The following is a 20,823-nucleotide window of genomic DNA, read 5'->3' on the forward strand; positions in this document are numbered from 1 at the left end:
ATATAAATTTAAAATTATGCTAGATTTCATGCTAAGCAAAGCAGAAACCAGGAAAAACCCCACTGAATTATATAATTTTGATTTATAAACTACGGCCCCACTCCCTCTGGTTTTCTGTGCTAAAAGTTTGGACAGAAATTACTGACAGACCAGTATGATGCAAAGTGTTTTCACATGGGAAGGCAAATTTCACAACATACCTGTAGGGTGAAAAGGACCCTGACTGACAGAAGTTCTTTGAGGATTATTTGAAATTAATCTGCTATGGTTCTTTGTCAGTTGAGACCTTTATATGACAAAGAAAAAAAATAGAGTATACAGAGTGCCCTTATCTTGCTCAAACAACTCCCAGTTTGAGGAAGCATGTTGACAGCTGACACAATGAATGAAATAAACATGCTGGTAACAATGTTTGTCTAGTACATCCCTTTACCTGAAGTCCTTAATTTCTTTTATCATCCAAATGTCTGATAAGATTGGGTCTATTACTGAAAAGAGCCTAAAAAATCTTTTGAAAACCATGTTTTTATTTGTGCACATACTGCATAGGCCTTGACATTTCCTAACAGAGAAAGTAATTTAAAACAATGTTTATCTGAGATGAAACATAAAAGAAAGACAGAAATGGCTCAAAAGCTGACCATTTCAATTTGCTTCAGGCCAAGAACTCTGTAACCTACCACAGGTTTCTGGCTCATTGTGTAAAGCTGTGGGAGTTCCATGAGTATCTCTGCAGATACATCTTTGTCCAAGATACCATAAATGATGGGTGGCATCGATGTAAAAAGGAGATTGAAAAGAATCAAAATCCAGTAGTCAGTCATTGATGTGCCGGAAAACCCGCAGAAAAACTGGTACCAAAACAGGAGATTAACGTAGGTCTGAAAAGCCAAAGATGACATGATGAAATTTTAGCCATTGACAAATGCTTTAAAAACAAGAGAAAAACTGGTAGGTCTTAGGTCTGGTTATAGTAATCTGTAGAAACATTTCAAAATCAGACATGAATTGCTGAAACAGTTGTGCTGCCACCATATTAGTAGTGCCCCTCACCCACTGTTTAATGAAATCTAACAATGGCTTTGAGTGGGAAATTTAGTCCAAGAAATAAGAGCCTCTGGCCTTTGCAGACAAATGGGAAACTGGACTGTTTGACACATGCTTTTTGAAACCATTCACAATAGGAAGAGAAAAAAGAAAATAAAGCCTCACTAAACCTAACAGTGCTCAAAAATACGTAAAATTCTCCTAGAATGGGACAGCTACATACCACATTCTTGTAGAAGAAGTAAAGCACCATGTTGGTAAGTCTGGTATAACACCAGTGACCATGGACAAGCAGCAGCTTCCTGAGGTGTCTAAACTGAGAGATTGCAAAGTCACTTGCCATCACAGCCTGCGACACACAAGAAGAAAAGGATATGCTATAACCAAATCATTAAAAACAAGCTTCAGATACTGACAACCAAGCAACTTAACAACTGCTGGAAATTTTTATTTTACAATTTTTTATACATAGTGCTTGCCAGGTGATCCTCCCTCAGATATCCCCTTCCATACAAGACTTTGCAACTAACACACAGAGCTCAGTCCAGCACAGCACAGGCAGGAATATGGCTGTCATCATTCTTACCACACAATAAATCACTGCATAGAAATCACTGACACTGATACTTAGGCTGCTCATTTCCCTGCAGGACATGAGAAATATGGAGCTTGCTGACAGGCAGCAAACTATTGTTTGAAGCTTGACCTGCAGCATTCAGCTTCTGATTGCTCCTGGTGGAATGCTGAGGACTGGGTGTGAGGCTCAGGCTGCAAAGTTTTGCCCATGTAAGGGAACAGACTGTGGAGCTATTGGGTCTCCAGAGTACATTCTGAACTGATTTTAAATGGAACCTGACATCATTTGCAGCTGTCTTTGGATACACTACCTGCATGCCTTCCTGGCCAGATATTCCCACACCAGTGTCAGCCACCTGGATCATACTGACATCATTGGCACCATCACCTACAGAGGAAAGAGGAAAAATCAAAACTAGCTTTGCTGGCTATCACATTGCTATGGAGGTGGCAGGAAAAGACAAATACCAAACACCAGAGAGTTCAGAGAAATACATTTTTATGGCCAACACTGAAAAACACTAAGGAAAACAGGATTAGTAAGTGGAACACACAACCAAACTGAGCTGTGTTCTCCAAATAGATAATAGATGTTCCTTTTGTCAGAATTTAGCTGGCATGATGCACCACAAAATATGGGTGCTTTAAATCACAGCCAGTCATCTCCCCTCCACCTCCTAATTTTGGGTGGTTATGATGGAAAAAAATTGCTCTCACTTGCTGCTTTGCATGGTTCATAACAATGACTCATGCTGTTCTTACTGCTTTATACTGACCTAAGTTGATAGACTGAATTTGCTACTTCAGAAGACAGGCATCATCTCGTGTCAGAGACAACTACAATTCAAAGGATTATCTCGCTCATAAAATAAATTTTGTGACAGACATTAACAAAATATACAAGAGAAGAAACTGGCTTCTACTTCTTTTCAGAGAAAGGATAACCAGAAGCCTCACCTACAGCTAATGTCATTGCCTTTAGCTTATTTCGCACCAGTTTGACCAGGACACTCTTCTGCAGTGGTGTGGCTTGGCAACAGACTACAGCCCGACATTTTTCTGTGAGTTCCAAGAAAATATTCTGTAGGCTGTCATGAAGGACATGTTCTAAAGTCCTTCCATCAATAACCAGGCCTGAATTGAACCCTTGAGCTTGGGTGGAGGGACTTGCAGAGACATTTCCAAGTTTTTCACTGTGGTTTTTTTTGACAGAAGCATTCTTCTGGATATCTTCTAAAATTTTGCTCATTACCAAGGCACAGGCATCCTAATAAAAGACAAGAGAAAGGCATCTTATGAAATTCTGTTTGTACTCTGCCTCCCTTTTCAATTCATAAAATACATACGGGGAAAACATCAAATGCTGTCCTTGTATAGTATTTATCTTGAAAAGCTCAGACAAGAGGCTGAATAGCCCTTTAAAATCACAAAGGATGTAGACTGCTGTTAATGAAAGTGTGATAAACTTTGCTTGAGCAGATTTGCTTGGGTATTGCACTAAGAGAACAGAGAAAAACCTATGCAAGCCAGAAAACCTTCACAAATTAGCAGGAAAAGCAACCATTAAGGATTCTGTAATATAAATACAGCTTTGATAAAACTTTTGCTCTCTGTGTTTCTTTTGTCTGGCATGCAAAGCCAAAAGTGCTCTTCATATCACCTTACAGGTGAGCTGCCATGAATTACTGAGGAACTGGCCTTGTGGAATGTTTTACTTTATCAGAATCAATATGAGAGGCTCAAAAAGTTTGTGGTATCAATATATATAAAGCACATGCAACACAGAAAAAATACATCTTCTTAAATTTTCTCATAATTTTAGTTTGAAATGCAACAGTATCAAATCCTGGTTTTTATTCCTGAGCCTAGTTAGAGGGAGGAAGAGCACTTCTGCAAAAGGAGCTTAGTTCTCACCGTCAAGTAAGACACTAATTTCCCAGCAGAATAAAAGGAAAATGTTGGCACAAATCAAACTCCAAGCTTTCCTCAAACACAACTGGACTAAAAATCCTTTCTTTTTTCACTTTATTTTCCCCACAGTTAATTCTTGCCACACTATCTTTTATGGCATATACGAATTGTATTTCTTAAGATACATATAAGCAGAGGAAAAAAGAAAAATTAAAGGTCTTAGAACAATCCTCTAAACCTGAGGCCATGTCAACTCCTTAGCTTACCACTGAGAGAAATTAGGAAGTTTATTCAATTAAAATAATTAATCATAATGTAGGGACTGCATATAAAGAAACAGATTTTCAAACAGACTTTCTACATACACAGAAAGGATTTCATATTTTACCCACAAGGGTAAAATATTAACAATACAGAAAAGCAAATGTTCTTTGATTTCCCAAGCAAACAACATTTGCTTTTTTGTATTGTCCTGTGGACTAGCCCTATTGAATTTTTCAGCAGAGAAGAAAATCTACTTTTCTACTCACCCTAGTCTGTGATTTAAGAGTGAAGATTCTGTCCTCTGGTTCCAGCAGTTTACAAGCATAGGCAATGTTGACAGCTGTCTCTCTCTTGTCACCTGTCAACATCCATATTTTTATTCCAGCTTTCCGTAATGCCTGTATTGTGTCTGGAACACCCTCCTGCAGGCGATCTTCAATGCCAGTGGCACCTTAAGTCAGACAAGCAGAAAGATTAGTGCTGCTGTATTTCCAGAACCAAAATGCTTCAAGAGTGACAGGACAAGCTGGTTCTCTCTTTGTACCCACATCCCAAAACAGACATGCTACCATGACATGCTTGCAATTTCCTGAAAGCAAGCACCTTGCAGTATGAAGTTGCTTAACCTCCTTATTTTCACTTCCATTTAATGTTAGGGCCAACCCATATTGCTTATTGTCACACCAGAGACACGAACCTGCAAGACAGCAGGTCTCCAACGCAGCTTGACTTCTCTCTGTTGGCTTTAGTGGCAAAGGATACCTGTATATCCTTAAAAAATAATCAGTTTGCAGCACTGCTCTAGCTTCTCTCCAGAAACTGAAGCCAGTGATCCCAGAATTCCTTCAGTATCAAGGTTTATTGCATTTGTACTAAGCAAATATGACACAAACTGAGAGAAGGAGCACACTTTACACAATAGGATCTGTCTCTCTTCAACTTCTAGCACAAGCTGCCTTTACCACCACAGTCAGATCTTTGCACTTTGTTTTCCAAATGTTATTTGCTGGGCAGTTCTCTAAAATGATTATCCCAGACTGCCTGCAGTTTACCTTCCACACTCCTACAGCAAACATTTTTGTTTCATTTCTGCACAGCTGAATGACCTTCAGAGGAGTGGTTCTAGCAGAAGCATGCCTGACTTCTCTCTATGTTATTAAAGGAGAACACAGCACATCTGCTGTGCCATGAATGCAACACTGATAGGAAATATGCTCAGAAGTGGGGTATCTCTGAGTATTTGCACAGGCAGGCCTGTGACTTGTTATTATCATTTCATGTGTTTGTTACAATTACATTTTAAAAAAAATCTAGTGAAGATAGAAAAATACACAATATTAACAATAAAAGAAACAAACAAAAAAACCCCCACAATAGTAGATTTTTACAAAAAACAGGAAAGCACCATCTATTCTTAGTGTGCTTTACAACTAGTACAAACTTACCAGTGAGATTTATGAAAACTCAGGAGTGATGATAAATTCTAAGTCTGTAGCAAGCTGTATGTGAAAGCTCAATGTGTTACACAGATTGAGATTAACACAGCTCTCTGCAAACAAATTCCAATTATGAACATCACAGGCATTTTCCTGGGAGTTACAATATTTTCTACCTACCAAGTAGAGTTAGTTTAGTCTCAAGCCTCATGGCAGATTCAAGCAGCAGGTCCTCCCTATTGTCAATGCTGGTTTCTGCTAAAAAACGATGATTTAACCACTCTGCATATTCTGCATCACTCATCACCTACACAAGGAGGGAAAACATAGGCATGTATCTATACTGGGTTTTGAACAGTGCATCAAAAGTGTTCTTATGGTTCTTCTACTGTCCACATCCAAACCTACAAGTGCAGCCACTGGCAGTGCATTGCTTACATGCTCCAGAATATCCATAGATTTAGTACAATGTTAAGAGTGTTAGATTACTTTTCCAGGCTACTTACTCATTGGCACCCTGCAGGTTCCTGGGCTGCCTGACAGATTTCCATTTAGATAGAAGGCAGGCAGGGCAATGGGCACAGTGCACGGTCCCCACTGCTGCTGACCTGCAGTGCTGACACTGGCACAGAACCACTGCACAGCTGGGTACAGCTTGCTGGCTGCACAGCTACACAGCCTGTGCTTTCACTTTGCATAAAGCTTTGTCAAGAGGCTTCTAGCCTGTTTCAATTCCTATGGAATTTTACTTCCGAGCAGCTTTGAATTTAAAATGGAATCTCAAAACATCACTTCAGTTGTGCATCCACAGCTTGTAACGCTGCAAACTGTTTGTGAAACCAAATAAAACAGGTGTAACTTAATCTCTTTTCTGTGTCAGGAATTCCACCTAGGGTAAGATTCACACAACGAGACCTGCTTATGACTCCTGAAGAAAAATGCGGCTGTTCAACAATCCCTGTTTTAAAATTAAGATGCTAAAATGCTTGGCATCCTGAACTGATAAAAATGGCAATCCAACAGATGCCAGGAATTGATCTGGGTTTTCTTACAAATTCCTCCTAAAAGTACATCAGGATAAACAAAATGTGGCAAGAGAAGAATCTGTTTAGAAGACATGATTGCTCCATTGGTGGTACCACTGAGGCTGGTCACAGACTGCAAACATTCTTTAAAATATATATTAAAAGAAATACCTTCTTAGCAATACACAGAGTGCGCAGTCCTCTTCTGGCATAATCATCCAAATGCTGCTGAGTTCTCTCTTTAATCTTCTCTTCAATTTCAGAATTATTTGTATGTACTATTACAAAAGAGAAGAGAAAGCAAATTGAACATGCATGTTTAGGCTCAATTTAGCAGAAAATTTTGAAGGTCTAAATACATTCTTTAAGTAGCAAATTGTTAAAACTTATCATTAAGGAGTGAATTACAAGTTCTGTAGGTACCTTCAGATGCAGTTCTCAACAAATCCATCATGACTGAGTCAGCACCTTTTGTGTACACCACCACTTGGTTGGAGACTGGATGCCGAACCACCACTGACATCCTTTTCCGCAGTGAATCAAAAGGCAGGATATGCAAAAGCTGAAACGTTAAAGGCCCCAGACCTGCAAAGTCCACAGTTACTTGATCTGGAGTCCTAGACTGTAAAACACACTTATAAGCCCTAGCAGCATGAACCAAGGCAGCTTCATCTGGACTCTCAGCTTCATAACATAGCTTTGGTATGGGAGATAATTCAATAGATGACACAGCATGGTTGGGTTCACCACAAGCAGCTACATTCTCTAGATGGAGTTCTCCAGGCACTTGAGAATTTTCTGGACTGTCAATAGCGTGAGGTTCAGAAATCCTTTGAGCATCTCCATCCAAAGTAGGTGAAGCCAGTTTCATTCTAAAAATAGACAGTTTTCTCACAAAAGTATTGGGGCTTTCGGATGATGACTCCTTTACGCTTGGAAGTGGAGAAGAACTTAGTCTCCAGACTGAAAACCTCTGGAACATTTGCCTGATTTCCTCAAGAGATTTAATAGGCAACCTACTCAGCGAAGAGAGTCTCATCTGGAACAGAAGAGTTAGAGAAAGTATTTATGTTAAATTCTTCCTTTTTTATTATATTAAGGAAGGACACCTTACCAAGTAGGTATGTTTTATAATGAAAGTAGTATTTTAAAATTTACTATGGGTTTGACTGCTTGTATTATTACTGTAAACAGCCTCTGTAAGCTGTGAAAGTTCTTCAGGTCTGAAAATTGGATGTGTTTCAAGTTTAATTCATGACTCCATGCAATACTTCTCTTCAGAACTTTCAGTAATGAACAGAGTAAGTATGACATTGTAACTTTTTGAAGTTGTGGCAAATTGAACTAAACACTTCAACCCTTGTTCCGAATCAGCAACATACTTGTGAAGAATAAACCAACCCCCTCACACTAACTAGCTACAAGAACTGCTAAACATACAGCTTATGTTTATCAACAGTTTTTAGTGTTTTGAATTAAAAGACAGTTCCCCTGTGATCAGTGTTATAAAATAATTGCCTTCCTGTTACTCAGAACAGCTAGGGAGCTAACAGCTTACAAAAATCAGGCATACAAGGCTGACATTCCTTTCTCACTGCTGGTAAGGACATAAGAATGAGTTACCAGGAAGCATGTTCTCTTTTGCCACTGAAAAGCAAAAGGTAGGGACAAACTATGGCTCACTCCTCCACAGTTCCAGCAAGTTGCAATGTGTCTCCATTCAACATCATGGAAACAGAGACTAGGAATGTCCTCTCATTGCCTCTTCCTATGGCAACACTGAAACTTCCCGTTGCCTTGAGTTATCCTCTGTCATTCCCTAATCATGAACTCAGAAACCTCCTTCCACATTGCTCCTCCCAATCTACCTATTAGTGACCTGGAGGACTTCTACCCTGCTGGCAAGTTATTCAGACATATTACTCTCAAAAAAACAAGATTCTCCATCCCATTTAAGGATTAGGTAACTATTGACTATGAACTCATCCTCCTCACATGGATCTCTAGGCTGCCTATTGGACACTTTCTGGGAATGCTTGGAAGCACAATACAACATAAAGCTTATTTATAAATAGGGGGTATTTTATATCCCACAGGATATGTTTTGTGAATGTCTCCAGCTATGGCTGTAGGTTTACTACCTAGACAGACATGAAAATCGAGTTCTGCACATGTCACTAATTTTTTTTTCCAAAAACAAAGTTGACAAATGTAAATCACCAGGTAATGAGGGAAAGAAATCAAAGCTGAACTTGGGAATTATCCTGCAACACAGTCAAAACTGGCAAAAAAAAAAAAAAAGAGTTATGAAAATCCCACACTGAAAAAACCCAAAAGATTTGAAAAAAAGTACTATCATTTAATAAAAGTTAGGTTGTGTGCACTGAAAAAAAACAAGTGGTCACTCCAAACTACTAAACCAGGGCAGACCAGAAAATGCACTGTTAATTCATAGTGAAACAACTTTATGCCATTCTGCAAAGCAATTTTTCTTCAGACTAATATACATATAAAACTTCATCTTCCATACTTTTGCTGAATGTCTATTTGAATAGTCAGGGAACAGTATTCCATGAGGTAAGAGCATTCTTAGTTTCAATATTCTGTGAATCTTCAGGGAATATTCTTATTTTTCAGCCAACAATAACCTACTTGTGAAGGTAACCTGACTGTTAATGTATTATTACAGGAAATTATATCCATATTTAAAGGAACCCGTAATAGAATATGGAAAAAATTACAACTGCAATTTAATCTCCAAATTTGTCTTGTAAAAGTTACAAATGGTCACAGAAACAAAAAGATTGAAGCCAATTTATCAGTATTATTTTATTCATTAACTCATTGCACTCCATGGTTTTACAGTAATTACCTTCTTTCTAATAGGACAAAAACGCAGAGGTGAAAAGGAGAATTTTTAAAATGTCAGTTAATTGTATTTTTCTTTTTGTAACTGAACCAAAAGGAGATCAGCTACTTGCAAATATGGTCAAATAACCAAAAGCATGACCTTACCTTCTGACGTGTCTGATTGGGGCCTGAGACTACAACAGTATTACAGATCGCCAGAGCAATAAAGAAATCAGTGATATACATTGTCTCCAAAGATAACTCGTTGCTAGCTTCTTCTGATTGTTGATAGGAATGAAAAGAAATTTGACTGAACTTCTCCAGCAGCTGTGTGTCTGGTACAACATCTGTTTCCTATTATGAAACGAACAAAAGTTTCCATCAGATTATAAACTTAGCCTCTGGAGGTTAAATCAGCTACAGACGATCGAAGTGTAGAAGTTCATACAACTTCCCTCCTGTGCTGAGTTGTAATACCAGGGAACAGAGAAACACTGGCATCCTCACTGCCTTGTGCTAGTCCCTTGAAAATGGCAAACTTCCTGCCCAAAGAGGTAAACACTAAAGGCTTAGCTCATAGCTTTAGACACTTCAACAGAGATTAACTATGGTGAATGGTATTCGGATAACTCTGCTTCTGCACCTGAAGGTTTCTCCTCACATAACCTCAAATTAGTATTGACCATATTGATATTTCCTATTAAAAACAAAGGAAAATGCTAGAAACTTCTTAAAATAAAAGAACAAACTGTTATTAAGTCAGTAATTTCATTTGAATTGATCATGGATGCAGAGCAGCAAGAGTCAAGTATAGACCTTCATGAACCAACATGTGTCTGCAATGTCAGTTGTAAATAGTATGCAACCAAGCCATCATGACACCCCAAATTTTGGTGGAAGAGAGAAGGGATTTCTTAAATGACAACCAATCTGATCAAATGGGAGTAAAAAGAGATACCTTCCTGAGTTAATTCAGAAATTTAGCAATACACCAAACAGCTTCTACTTACTATGGGACTGCTGAAAGCCATGTGTCCTGAGTTGGCAATATCACCTGCTTCATCTTTCCTTTTGAATGCAGAGTAACTACCAGATAACTGGTTCAAAGACTTTCTCTTCAAAGGTTCACACACAGCTCTGCAGTTGTGCCCCTGACATTTTGATGTAGGGGCTGAAGAGCCACACTGACAATCAGCTGAATCCTCATCCTCTGAATCAATCTCTTGATAGGATTCCAACCTCTTTGCTAAGGAAAGGGAAACAAAATTATTGTTCCATGAGCAAAAAGAAACATAGTCCAAAGTAAGGAATTACTTATATAGTTAAGAATAATCCACCATTTATGGAAAATTAAACCTGTAACAAGCCACCACACTGTCTTCCTGTTTGAGCAGCACTCTACTGGATTGAATCCAGAAGACAGAACAAAAATTATCTGAATTCTACATAAATGGAGTTCAAATAAACTGGAGTCATACAACCTCCAGAAGGGCACATTGATGGGAGTCAAATGCATGTTCAAGTGAAGGGAAATTGCATACAGGTAGGAAGGAAATAGCTTGTTTTCCGTGAACACTGTGGCTATCAGAAGACCCAATGGCTCCATATTGTGGCAAGATGAACTCAGGCTAGGTATCAACAAAACCTTGTCAGAGATGACGGGACAAATTAGAATGGAATGCCTGAGAAAGCACTGAATAGGACTTTACTGGAGGTTCTGAAGAAATAAAACAAAGAATTTCATAAAGAATAATAGCAAAAATTCTGCTTTAAGCCAGAAAAACAGGACCAGACTCCTGATGAGTTTTCTAGCCATTATGTTATGATGGATCAGGATTGTATGTCAGAGGTTTGAAAAATACAGCTGCTAGCAGGAACTCATTCAAACTGTGTTTATTGTTTCAGTACTGGATACCCCCTCACAAAAAGATACACATTTTCTGAGTTTTTAATTGAAAAGCAAGTTTCAATAATCAAACTTTGTCTGGACATGTGTAACACCTTTGTGCCAGAGATGTAAATGCAGTTCTGTTTCTCTCCACAAATCAATAGTGTAAAGAACCTCTGCAGCAAATGGAAACACTCCTATGCTATCATGTGCTTGATTAAGAACATATCCAAGTGTTTGCACTGGAGTTCTGAGAGTGTTTGACCACATGCCAGAAGCTGAAATCTCTGGAAAGCACTCTGGAAAGAACTATGTACACTATTCAGCTTTCAAGTTTTACCTCGCACTGTGAAAACAGCATTCCATGAGCATACACTAGCACTTCAGTGCCTAAAATCCACAGATTGGAAAAACTGTTCTGAGAGCTGTGCGTTGCCTCTTTATTTCATTGAAGTCTGAATACAAACAATGGCATGCTAGCAAAAAACCAACATTAAGTATACATTGCAGACATGTCCAGCAACACCACTAATTCCCTATTTCTTTACTTCAGGTGGTACCAAATGTACAGGAAAGAAGTGAGAAGCGGGATATCATTCTGTTTTATGCAAACAGAAAACCTTTCCACAGGTCAGTCCCCAGGTCTGTTGCTCTAAATGAGATGGAAATAGGTTTATTATGTCATTGGCTAGACATTTTCTACTGTCTTTCTGCAACATAAATGAAAGAGTCCTGTCCTCTATCCTGCTATTCTGATGAGTCCAAGGAAACAGAGAAACCAGAGCTTACACCTTGGCAAGCCATCTTCCTGATATCAGTATGAAACTAGTAACTTAGCTCTTTTAAAAAACAGCCAAGTAGGAACATAACACTGAGGCTCTCCACAACTATTACCAAATATAAAATTGCACACAAGGCACTGATACTTTTTACTGGAAAGCAACACCAATGACTTAGTATGTGTGTTTGTAGAGGCAGGCTTGGACAACCCACACCCATTCTGCTCTGCTCCAGGCTGTGGAGAAGCTGCATGTTCTGGCTGAAGTAACACGTAGCATCTCTTACAACACCACACTGCTCTACTGCCATGGTCCAAGAAACACACGTCACTTTAGACAGAACACAGCCTGGGGGCATCTCCATGGAGAATTATTCTGAATCACAGGCATCCCTTTACCCCAGGAAATACAGATATAAACCCAGAAATACATATTCAGATTAAGCAGCTTCTATCAAAAGACTGGACTGTGTTGCACTGCAACTCTTACCATATGTAGCAAGAGCCTTGCAAACAGCAGCTCTATGCATCTAAACAAATATAAATCAGGGCTAAAAAACAGGACCTCCAATGTTTTTCAAACTGATTTTCAGGGCTCATATAATTTCTAATTTGTTAGGAAGAAATGCATGTTTACTGTCCAGGGAAAAGACAGGGCACAGGAGGAAGTAATTATGTACGTAGTCAACAACTAATAATTTTGGAAGATAGCTTTATGTGAACTACTAGCAGAAGCATGTGGAGGCATACTTTCCCTGGCACACTGAGACCTGAATCATCCACAGTTGCATCACTCATACTACTCTTTGGTTTCTTTTCTGAAAGTTTTCCTTGATTTAGGAAATGCTCTGAAAATATAACGCCAAAAATGAAATTAAAATAAAATGCCAAAGAAGCATCTTGGAACCCTCATCATAAGACTTCCAAAAAAACATGTGCAGCAATTGCTGTAAAATTTGTCTGTAATATCTGGTCCTGTGACACAACAAAAGAAGGGCTGAACTGATTCATTGCTGTGGCCAGCAGAGTGTGCCTTTTGCTTGTAGCTGTGAGCAGTTCTATCTGGCAGCAAACCCATGAAAACCACAAAGAGGGTTTACTACACAGCTGTGCCTCACATGTCCACCCACCATCAGCACTACACCCTTGATCTCATATGGAATATTTGCATTGTCCACCAGCAAAATGCCTGCAGGCACTAGTACATGCACATGGTAACTGTAATAAATACTTTGTGGTTTTACTTAATTAATAAAATGGCTAATTAAATAATTCACATCAATCTGGCCAATTTTCTCTTGTGTCTGGAGCTATATCTTCTCCCAGCTCCCAGAAGACTTCAAGTTGGCTCTCATGAAATACACACTTATCTCGGTCCCTCTGGAAGCCTCAGGAGCCCTGGGCCAGTCCCGAGTCGGCAGACACTGGGGGCAGCCCCGACACAGTGGGGAGACACTCTCTGTGCCCCGAGGGTGCTGAGGGCACCTGGGCTGGCAGGGAGACACTCTCTGTGTCCCGAGGGTGCTGAGGGCACCTGGGCTGGCAGGGAGACACTCTCTGTGCCCCGAGGGTGCTGAGGGCACCTGGGCTGACAGGGAGACACTCTCTGTGTGTGCCCCGAGGGTGCTGAGGGCACCTGGGCTGGCAGGGAGACACTCTCTGTGTGTGCCCCGAGGGTGCTGAGGGCACCTGGGCTGGCAGGGAGACACTCTCTGTGTGTGCCCCGAGGGTGCTGAGGGCACCTGGGCTGGCAGGGAGACACTCTCTGTGTGTGCCCCGAGGGTACTGAGGGCACCTGGGCTGGGGGCAGACACTCTCTGTGTGTGCCCCGAGGGTGCTGAGGGCACCTGGGCTGGTCGCCTGTGCAGCACAAGAGACACCAGAGACATCGTTAGAAGATAAAGGGCCGACTTAGCAGGGGTTAATCCAAGGTTTTATTAGGGTCCCAAAGGAGCTCCTGCACCTCAGGGGGCCTCCTGCCGAGAGCCCCGGGAGATGTGCCAAGGTCACATTTAAAGGGAGGTGGAAACCAAAAGTAGATAACATTTTACCAACCAATGAGTGACCCTAAGGGATGGATGCTGGGGGATAGACATATAGGACAGCGTATGGGGCAAGGCTTGGGGGGCTGACCCCTGGCCTCTGGCTAATCACTCGACGACCTGGACCAAAACTTCTGGATGGAGGGATGGGAGGCTGAGTGATTGACAGAGAGCCAGGGTGGGGGTTTGGGGATGATCTCATCCCGGGAGAGGGATAACACAGGTAAAGGGAGAAAGGGAGGGGAGTACAGTCTGGGATAAACCATTTGGGAAAAATATGGAAATACAAAACAAAACTGCTTCAAAATATTACAAAGTATAAAAATGCACTACAACACACACTGACAGATCCTACACTTTTAGACAATAAGACAGCAACTATTCATTAACACTGCCTCTTGATTTTTTGCCTAATAATAAGCATCTGTGTAAGATCTAAGTAAGAATACAACAGTAATTTTCAATGAAGGTACTTACCTTTGCAGCATTAACACACACATGGACACACATCTGATTGACTTGTACCTTAAAATTACTGTTAAATAACATATTAATACTGTTAAGCATGTATTTAATTTGGGTTACTATGTCCTCAAGAGTAGAACTATGTCAAAGTGGAGTCTTAACATATACTACATAAAGGTGGTACACTGCTAGGACAGTCAACAGAATGTTTAAACCTTAAAATGCTAGGTAAGCATTAGCACTGTAGTTGGAGGCAGAAAAAAAAAAGAGAGGAAAGAGTAGATGGGCAATTTTCCAACCTTCTGGGTTCTGAATATTCCATGGAGAGAAACAAAACCAAGTAGGCATGATTTCTTCCATAATGAGTAAAGAATATTTAGTTCATGGTATCAAATATGTTGGAAAAATGATCCAGGTGAACAAAGGCTGAGTGTCTTACCATTTTCCTCATGGCAATACTCTTGTCCTGCAATGCTGCATCTCCGAAAAACCATCTTATTTTCAGTGAGGGTTCCAGTTTTGTCAGAGAAAATATACTGAATCTGGCCAAGGTCTTCAGCAATATTTAGTGCTCGACACTGAATAGTTGAGTCTGTTTTCTCATGGTAAAAATCAATGTCATTCTGTATTAAATAAATTTGTCCCAATTTGACAATTTCAATTGAAACATAGAGAGAAACAGGGATCAAGACCTACCAAAATAAAACATAGAGATTAAATAACACTAAGGTCTTTGGCCAGTTACAAGCATGAAGTAGCTCTACTGAAGCCAAAGAGCTACTTCAAGGGTACAACTGAGATCAGAATATGACCCGTGTTCAAAGCACATCAGTTACCTGCAACAAAATTATCATTGTCCAGAACATGTAGAAGCCTGCTAATGCTGGAGGACTCGATTTCCCATCTGGCCTGGGGATGTTAAAAAAAGGTATTTCCGAATACCTACTTAACCAAAGTCCATGACCTTGAAAACAAGAACAAGATAAAGTCAATCAGTTTTATGCAAAGTGTATCACAGCTCTGGGTTATTATGTTAGCTGTTACACTCTGCAGTTCTTTCTAAGCCTTTAAACTACAATTTTATATCTTGGGTTTTTTTCTCCACAGCAGTCCCAAGTATCAATACATACATGAAGAAATACCTTACATGACTTCTATCAACAGCATCTATACAGCATATCTCAGAAATAAAGAAACATTAGCTACACTTCACAAACAGGTTTTTCCCTCCAAAAAAACTTGCTGGCAATTAATTTTGTTATCCTTGCTTGTCTAGGTTTTAGTCTACTAGTAAACACATCACCACATCATAATTTTTAAGTGTAATCTGAAGAAGTTTTATTAAACATATTTTAACATATTTTAAACAACTTTATGATCTGTCAGAAAAGTTAGTCTGTTTAGATGTACTCAAGCTACTCATTTAATCAACCTCTAAAATATCAAGTCAGTACAACTCTAGTTACACTAGGTCTCTCACCTCAATGTATACATGTATCTCATGTTACCTGAAAAATCCTATGGGAAAACAGGAGTTTGCTGAACAGTTAGTTAGAAAAAGATAAATCAAATGGAGAAACAGGATCCAGACCCAAAAACTCACATCAGGAACACACTTTTTAACCACATTCCAGATCAAACATGACAACATGAACTTAAACCTCACAGAACTCCCAACTTTCAGGAAATTATATCTGGATGAAGACTGACAAAATCAATCAGCCCCAAAATAAAACACTAACCATTGCAGGCTGAGAGAGGAAAATAGCAGGAATCTGAGTGATTCTCACTTACCTACTGCACCAGTTAAACACATCAAAAGTAGGAGCAGAACACACCACAGAATATCTGTGTTCACTTTTCTTTCCAATTTACTACGCTTGTAATGAGGGCCGCTGTTATTCAGCATAGCTTTGGTTTCATGACCTGCAACCAAAAAGGAGGTTGAAATCCTCCAATAGCAGGTATCACAACCACAAGTGCTTTATATTTCTAAAGCTTTGGGAAATAGAATATTTCTATTAAATAATATTTGAACAGCCATTATAAATATGAGTAAATCAGATTCTCCTACAATACATGAATTCTGTCCTAAAAAAACTGAACAAGTTAAATCAAAATCTGTCATGTATATTTTAACTTTCATTAGCTTCCATTAACTGTCACTAATATTGTTTCCTTTAGAAACCTTATTCTTGACATTTCCACATTATTTTAACATTTTCTACAAAATCCTACACCTGTGTTACAACTATCTGGCTGGATACATCATATTGATTAGTGTAAAAACCTCTGTCCTTTCTAGAAATTGTAGAACAGAACCAGAAGAACAGCACTAGCTTCAGTTTTGATTAAGAAAAAAGTCCTAAGCAAGTCACACATTTCCATATCCATTTCAAAATCCCAGTTTACTATTGCAACTAACAAGTTGAGGATGAGGACCTGTTCACACACAACAGATCTGCCCTTCCAGGAATAATCAGGGGTATCAGATTTTACTGTGAAAACAGAAAAAAACTTAACTCAGATATGAGTTCTTAATATTTATAGCTATGGCTGCCTTCTGCTGGATTCAAGCTTTTACTCTCCCAATTCCCCTTTGTACAATACTGTTTCTTAGGGCACGCAACCATCTTGTTTGCAAGTCTGTGAAAACCAGGGCAGTTCACTAACCTGCATATACCACTATGCCTACCACAGCTTCTGTGTTTCTTACTGTGCACCCTCGGAGCAGTAAGTTTTCCTTGCTGAGACCCACTCGGTCCATGTTTGAATGCTCACTGCAAAAAAAAGCACCTCATGTCAGCTGTAGGAATCCAGCAATTACCAACCAGGCTTTGCAAAACCATTAGGAACAGATTTCCCAAAGAAGCTGCAAGTCACTGAATGCCATCCCAACGTGTCTGACTGGACTTTTCATATGAATGGAGTAAGAGAAAAGCAGATCACCCTTTAAAATCTGAGCATTTGCCATCTGTTATATGAGAAGCAGGCAACACTACTGAAAAGAACAAATACTGGAAATCTAATACCCTATCCTATTTGGATTATCAGCATTCATAAAATATTTGAAAAAAATAGTAAATCTCATCATAAATTTACTGTGAGCACCATCACTCCTGTGGTATGCTTCCAGTGTAGCTAGGCCCCACTCTTTGTCAAGGTGCTTCCTCAGAGACTAAGATTTATATTTATTTATTTTTATTCTCAAATATCTAATGTGTCAGTGTGCAAAGGGAAGAATAAACACATTCTAACTCTCAAAACCTGAAAACAGGTCACCCCATAAAAAAGTAGTTTGTTTTCCTATTATCTATAGAGAGTCATCAACATGTAAATATCACAGAATCATAGAATGGCTGGAGTTGGAAGGGACCTTAATGATCAACTAGTACCTTAAGGTCCCTTCCAACACTAACCATGAAGAAAATTCATAAACCCAGTCTGAAGAAAAGACAGAGACAGGCACAATGGTCAAAAGGAGTTCGATCAATTGACTCAAGGTTACACAAAAGAAATCAGAGTAGGAAAGGAAGCCAGTCCTTCCGATTTCTAATTCTAAGCAATGCAGCTTGCCCAGTCAGGCTGTGGTCCAGACCAAATACTATAGATACCATATATTATGAAGAGCAGATTTAAAACAGCTATTTCAAGTATGAAGTCTGCAAAACAACCTGAACTAAGATGTTGAAAATATTCAATACAAAATAAAAAGCATCGCTGCCTCATCTGCTGCTCAGAAACCGCTTCTGAAGCTCTGTCTGTTGTGCTGCACTCAGAAATGCAGTGGTGCAAACTGACCTCTATCCATATCATTACTTCTTAAAGCAAACATTACAAGATCTCCTAAAATTAGTAAGAATGCCAAAGCAAATGACAATAAGTATAAAGAGCCAGCAAGCTTACTTACACAAAGCCTCGGAAACGATTGAGGTCATTGTTAGGACTTTCACACTCTATTCTACTGGAAAATTCTTCTGGATCAATTTCAGAGACCTAAAGCCATGGGAAGGGAAAAAAACCCAGAGAACTCAGACAAAATGTGTAGAACCTAAAATTCATTGTAAATTTACAGGTTCAGATACTACTATCTAACAATTTAGCCTCTAAACTGTAGGTTGCTGATGGTGTTGATGGTCTCCTACCCAGTATAAATCAGATTTACATAGCATAGGGCTTCCTGGTAAATATTAAACACTGTCAAGTATCACTTGAATTGCTGATATTTTGAGAACACTGGAGAGGAAAAAAATGGGTGGAAGGATGAGGAGGAAGAAAAAAACACAAAAGCAGTATGAACATCTGAAAGGCAGATATTTCCCATAGATTTTTCTCATTGTATGATAATGAAGAAACAGAAAGAAGAGACACTGTCTCCTCTGCAAGCAGAATTTCTTACAGACTTTTTTTTCCCAATACCATGACCAGGATGGTTTCTGTGCTAACACAAAGCAAGCAGGGAGAACATTGCAATGATGTTTGAGACTTACAAGTACCAAAGAAAGGGCTGTTATGAAAGACCAGAACTACATATTGCAAACAAAAAGTGGGTGAGCATTTCAGTGAAAAGTCAAGTGAAACAAATCTCCCGTATTAATAAGAATGAAACATGACCAGAAGTAAGAGAAATGCACCATAAGTAACTACTTGAAGTTTACCTGAATTGGCAATTTCGCTGGTTTTCATTACTTGAAACAGATCTGTCTTTCTCTGGGTTATGTGAACATGCAAAGACTTGCTCCAAAACCACTCAAGCAACAAATTAGAACTGTGTTACCTAGTACCTTGTTTTTCAGATGGGGATTGATAAACTACCATGAATTAGGTAGTCTAGAGGGCTGTTTGGGTTTTTTTAGTTCACCACCTGTCATGTCAGCTTTCTTACACCACTAGAAAAGCACAATTTTTACCTGCTCTGAATATCCTCTCACCACCTGCCTCTGCTTTAGATTGGTTTCTCCATCAAGGCCTGCAGTTTCAATATAACAGATCCCATCTGGGTCACTAGAATATAACAGCACCATGTCAGCAGGAATGATTTCATTGCGTGAAAGCCGGACAAAGTCCCCAACATGGACATTTTTCCAGCACTCATCTGTGTATTTCTTCTCTTTCCTGGAACACACAGAAGAACAGTTATTTTTTTACAAATGCATAAGCTGAAACTGAGAAAAACCTATAGGTGCTATTTGTGATGGCTACTACAACATATAAGAAGTGACATTTTCCAAAATACTTGTTTTCCCACATGGAAACAGAGCATGCAAAAAAGAAAAAAACCCCATTCACTATACTTCCTTCATCTTCGTATTTTACATCTTGGAATATCCTTTTATGACAGGTATAAAAGAAAAACAATTATGTGGGCAGCACAGGTATATTCTTAGAGAAGTTTTTTGATGGTTAATTTAGAATATGATGAATTCCTGTCTTTTTATCATCCATGATAATAACTGCCTAGCAGACTCCCTGCCTGATTTGCACCCACAGTGTGTAACACTGCAGTCCTGCATGGTGGAATACAGATGTTAACACTCATACTGAATGAACTGTGTGATGCACTCAAGTAGAAAACCATCCTGTTCTCTTTAGGGAAATGGCATCACACTACGAGTACGACATGATGCCATTAATGACTGATAAACTAGCAGCCTTTCAATTTCCATTAAGCTATTTTAGAAGAATTAAGAATACACCTCTCAAAACAAATGCCATGTTTAACAATGCTTAACTAGTCAAAGTAACTTGGTTAATACAGTACAAACACACGCATGAACTCATTTGCCTCAAGCAGAACTTTTTTCCAGATTTTACACTAATATGATAACCATTTAACAAAACTGGCGATCTAGTCACAATTAGTTCCTGATTGAACAGATCTAAATAGTCCTGCTTGAGCAGGGGGGTTAAGACTAAGTGACTTCAGAGACCTTTTCCAAATTACATTATTTTATGCTTCTATAAGTATCCAGAAGGTAAGCAAAAGAGTTATTACTAACTCTTTCATATAATAGTCATAATCAAATAATAACAATAAACCACAAATACTCTTGTCTCTTACCTGCTATATACTTTGGTTACTAAGTTGTTTATCTGTTTATCCATTTTGTACCTTGAATAATCTTCCAGACCATCCTTCACTGCAATAATTGTCAGAACCCCAATTAGAGGTAGCATTGTAATTTCTTTTTGGAAAGCTTCAACTAGAGGAACCCAATTTAGGACAACCAGAAATAGGAAATATAAATTGGCAATTCTGAAACAAAGAGAAAACACAGGATTTAACTGTGCTAGCAGGCAACGATCCTCATTTCCCCACTCCATTCCCATGTCCAATACAGACATTTAAGTTATCAGCAATTTATCTTTTCTTCACCCACAATTTAAGGAATAAGTATCCCAAACTCTGTTTTCACTATCCAGTCAATAGACTACTTAGCAACACAGTTGCTTAACATACATGACCAGGTAATGCAGAAACCAAGAATTCTCCTGTATTTTCAAACTGTTGTCCAGGCACATGTTTTCCAGAGTGAGGCAC

The 20,823-nt window shown here is 39.1% G+C and overlaps 1 protein-coding gene across 1 annotated transcript in view; it reads right to left on the reverse strand.

Annotated features, from left to right (window-relative positions):
• ATP10D (ATPase phospholipid transporting 10D (putative)) overlaps nucleotides 1-20,571 on the reverse strand; it is a 28,006-nt gene extending 7,435 nt beyond the window's left edge. Inside the window, exons 1-17 of the mRNA XM_071432446.1 lie at nucleotides 20,344-20,571; nucleotides 19,193-19,397; nucleotides 18,193-18,278; nucleotides 16,956-17,062; nucleotides 16,077-16,208; nucleotides 15,119-15,246; nucleotides 14,722-14,974; nucleotides 10,120-10,355; nucleotides 9,275-9,463; nucleotides 6,683-7,298; nucleotides 6,431-6,537; nucleotides 5,415-5,541; nucleotides 4,065-4,249; nucleotides 2,581-2,890; nucleotides 1,935-2,011; nucleotides 1,271-1,396; nucleotides 681-881 (exon numbers count right to left, since the gene is read on the reverse strand). Coding sequence (XP_071288547.1) covers nucleotides 681-881; nucleotides 1,271-1,396; nucleotides 1,935-2,011; nucleotides 2,581-2,890; nucleotides 4,065-4,249; nucleotides 5,415-5,541; nucleotides 6,431-6,537; nucleotides 6,683-7,298; nucleotides 9,275-9,463; nucleotides 10,120-10,355; nucleotides 14,722-14,974; nucleotides 15,119-15,246; nucleotides 16,077-16,208; nucleotides 16,956-17,062; nucleotides 18,193-18,278; nucleotides 19,193-19,397; nucleotides 20,344-20,459 — 3,201 coding nt within the window. The 5' untranslated portion in view covers nucleotides 20,460-20,571. The remainder of the gene's footprint in view (nucleotides 1-680; nucleotides 882-1,270; nucleotides 1,397-1,934; nucleotides 2,012-2,580; nucleotides 2,891-4,064; nucleotides 4,250-5,414; nucleotides 5,542-6,430; nucleotides 6,538-6,682; nucleotides 7,299-9,274; nucleotides 9,464-10,119; nucleotides 10,356-14,721; nucleotides 14,975-15,118; nucleotides 15,247-16,076; nucleotides 16,209-16,955; nucleotides 17,063-18,192; nucleotides 18,279-19,192; nucleotides 19,398-20,343) is intronic.
• Nucleotides 20,572-20,823: the final 252 nt, after the last annotated feature.

The sequence above is a fragment of the Agelaius tricolor genome, unplaced genomic scaffold (genome assembly GCF_023055355.1).
Source record: "Agelaius tricolor isolate 1412-34295 unplaced genomic scaffold, bAgeTri1.0.p SCAF_8, whole genome shotgun sequence".
NCBI classification, from domain to species: domain Eukaryota; kingdom Metazoa; phylum Chordata; class Aves; order Passeriformes; family Icteridae; genus Agelaius; species Agelaius tricolor.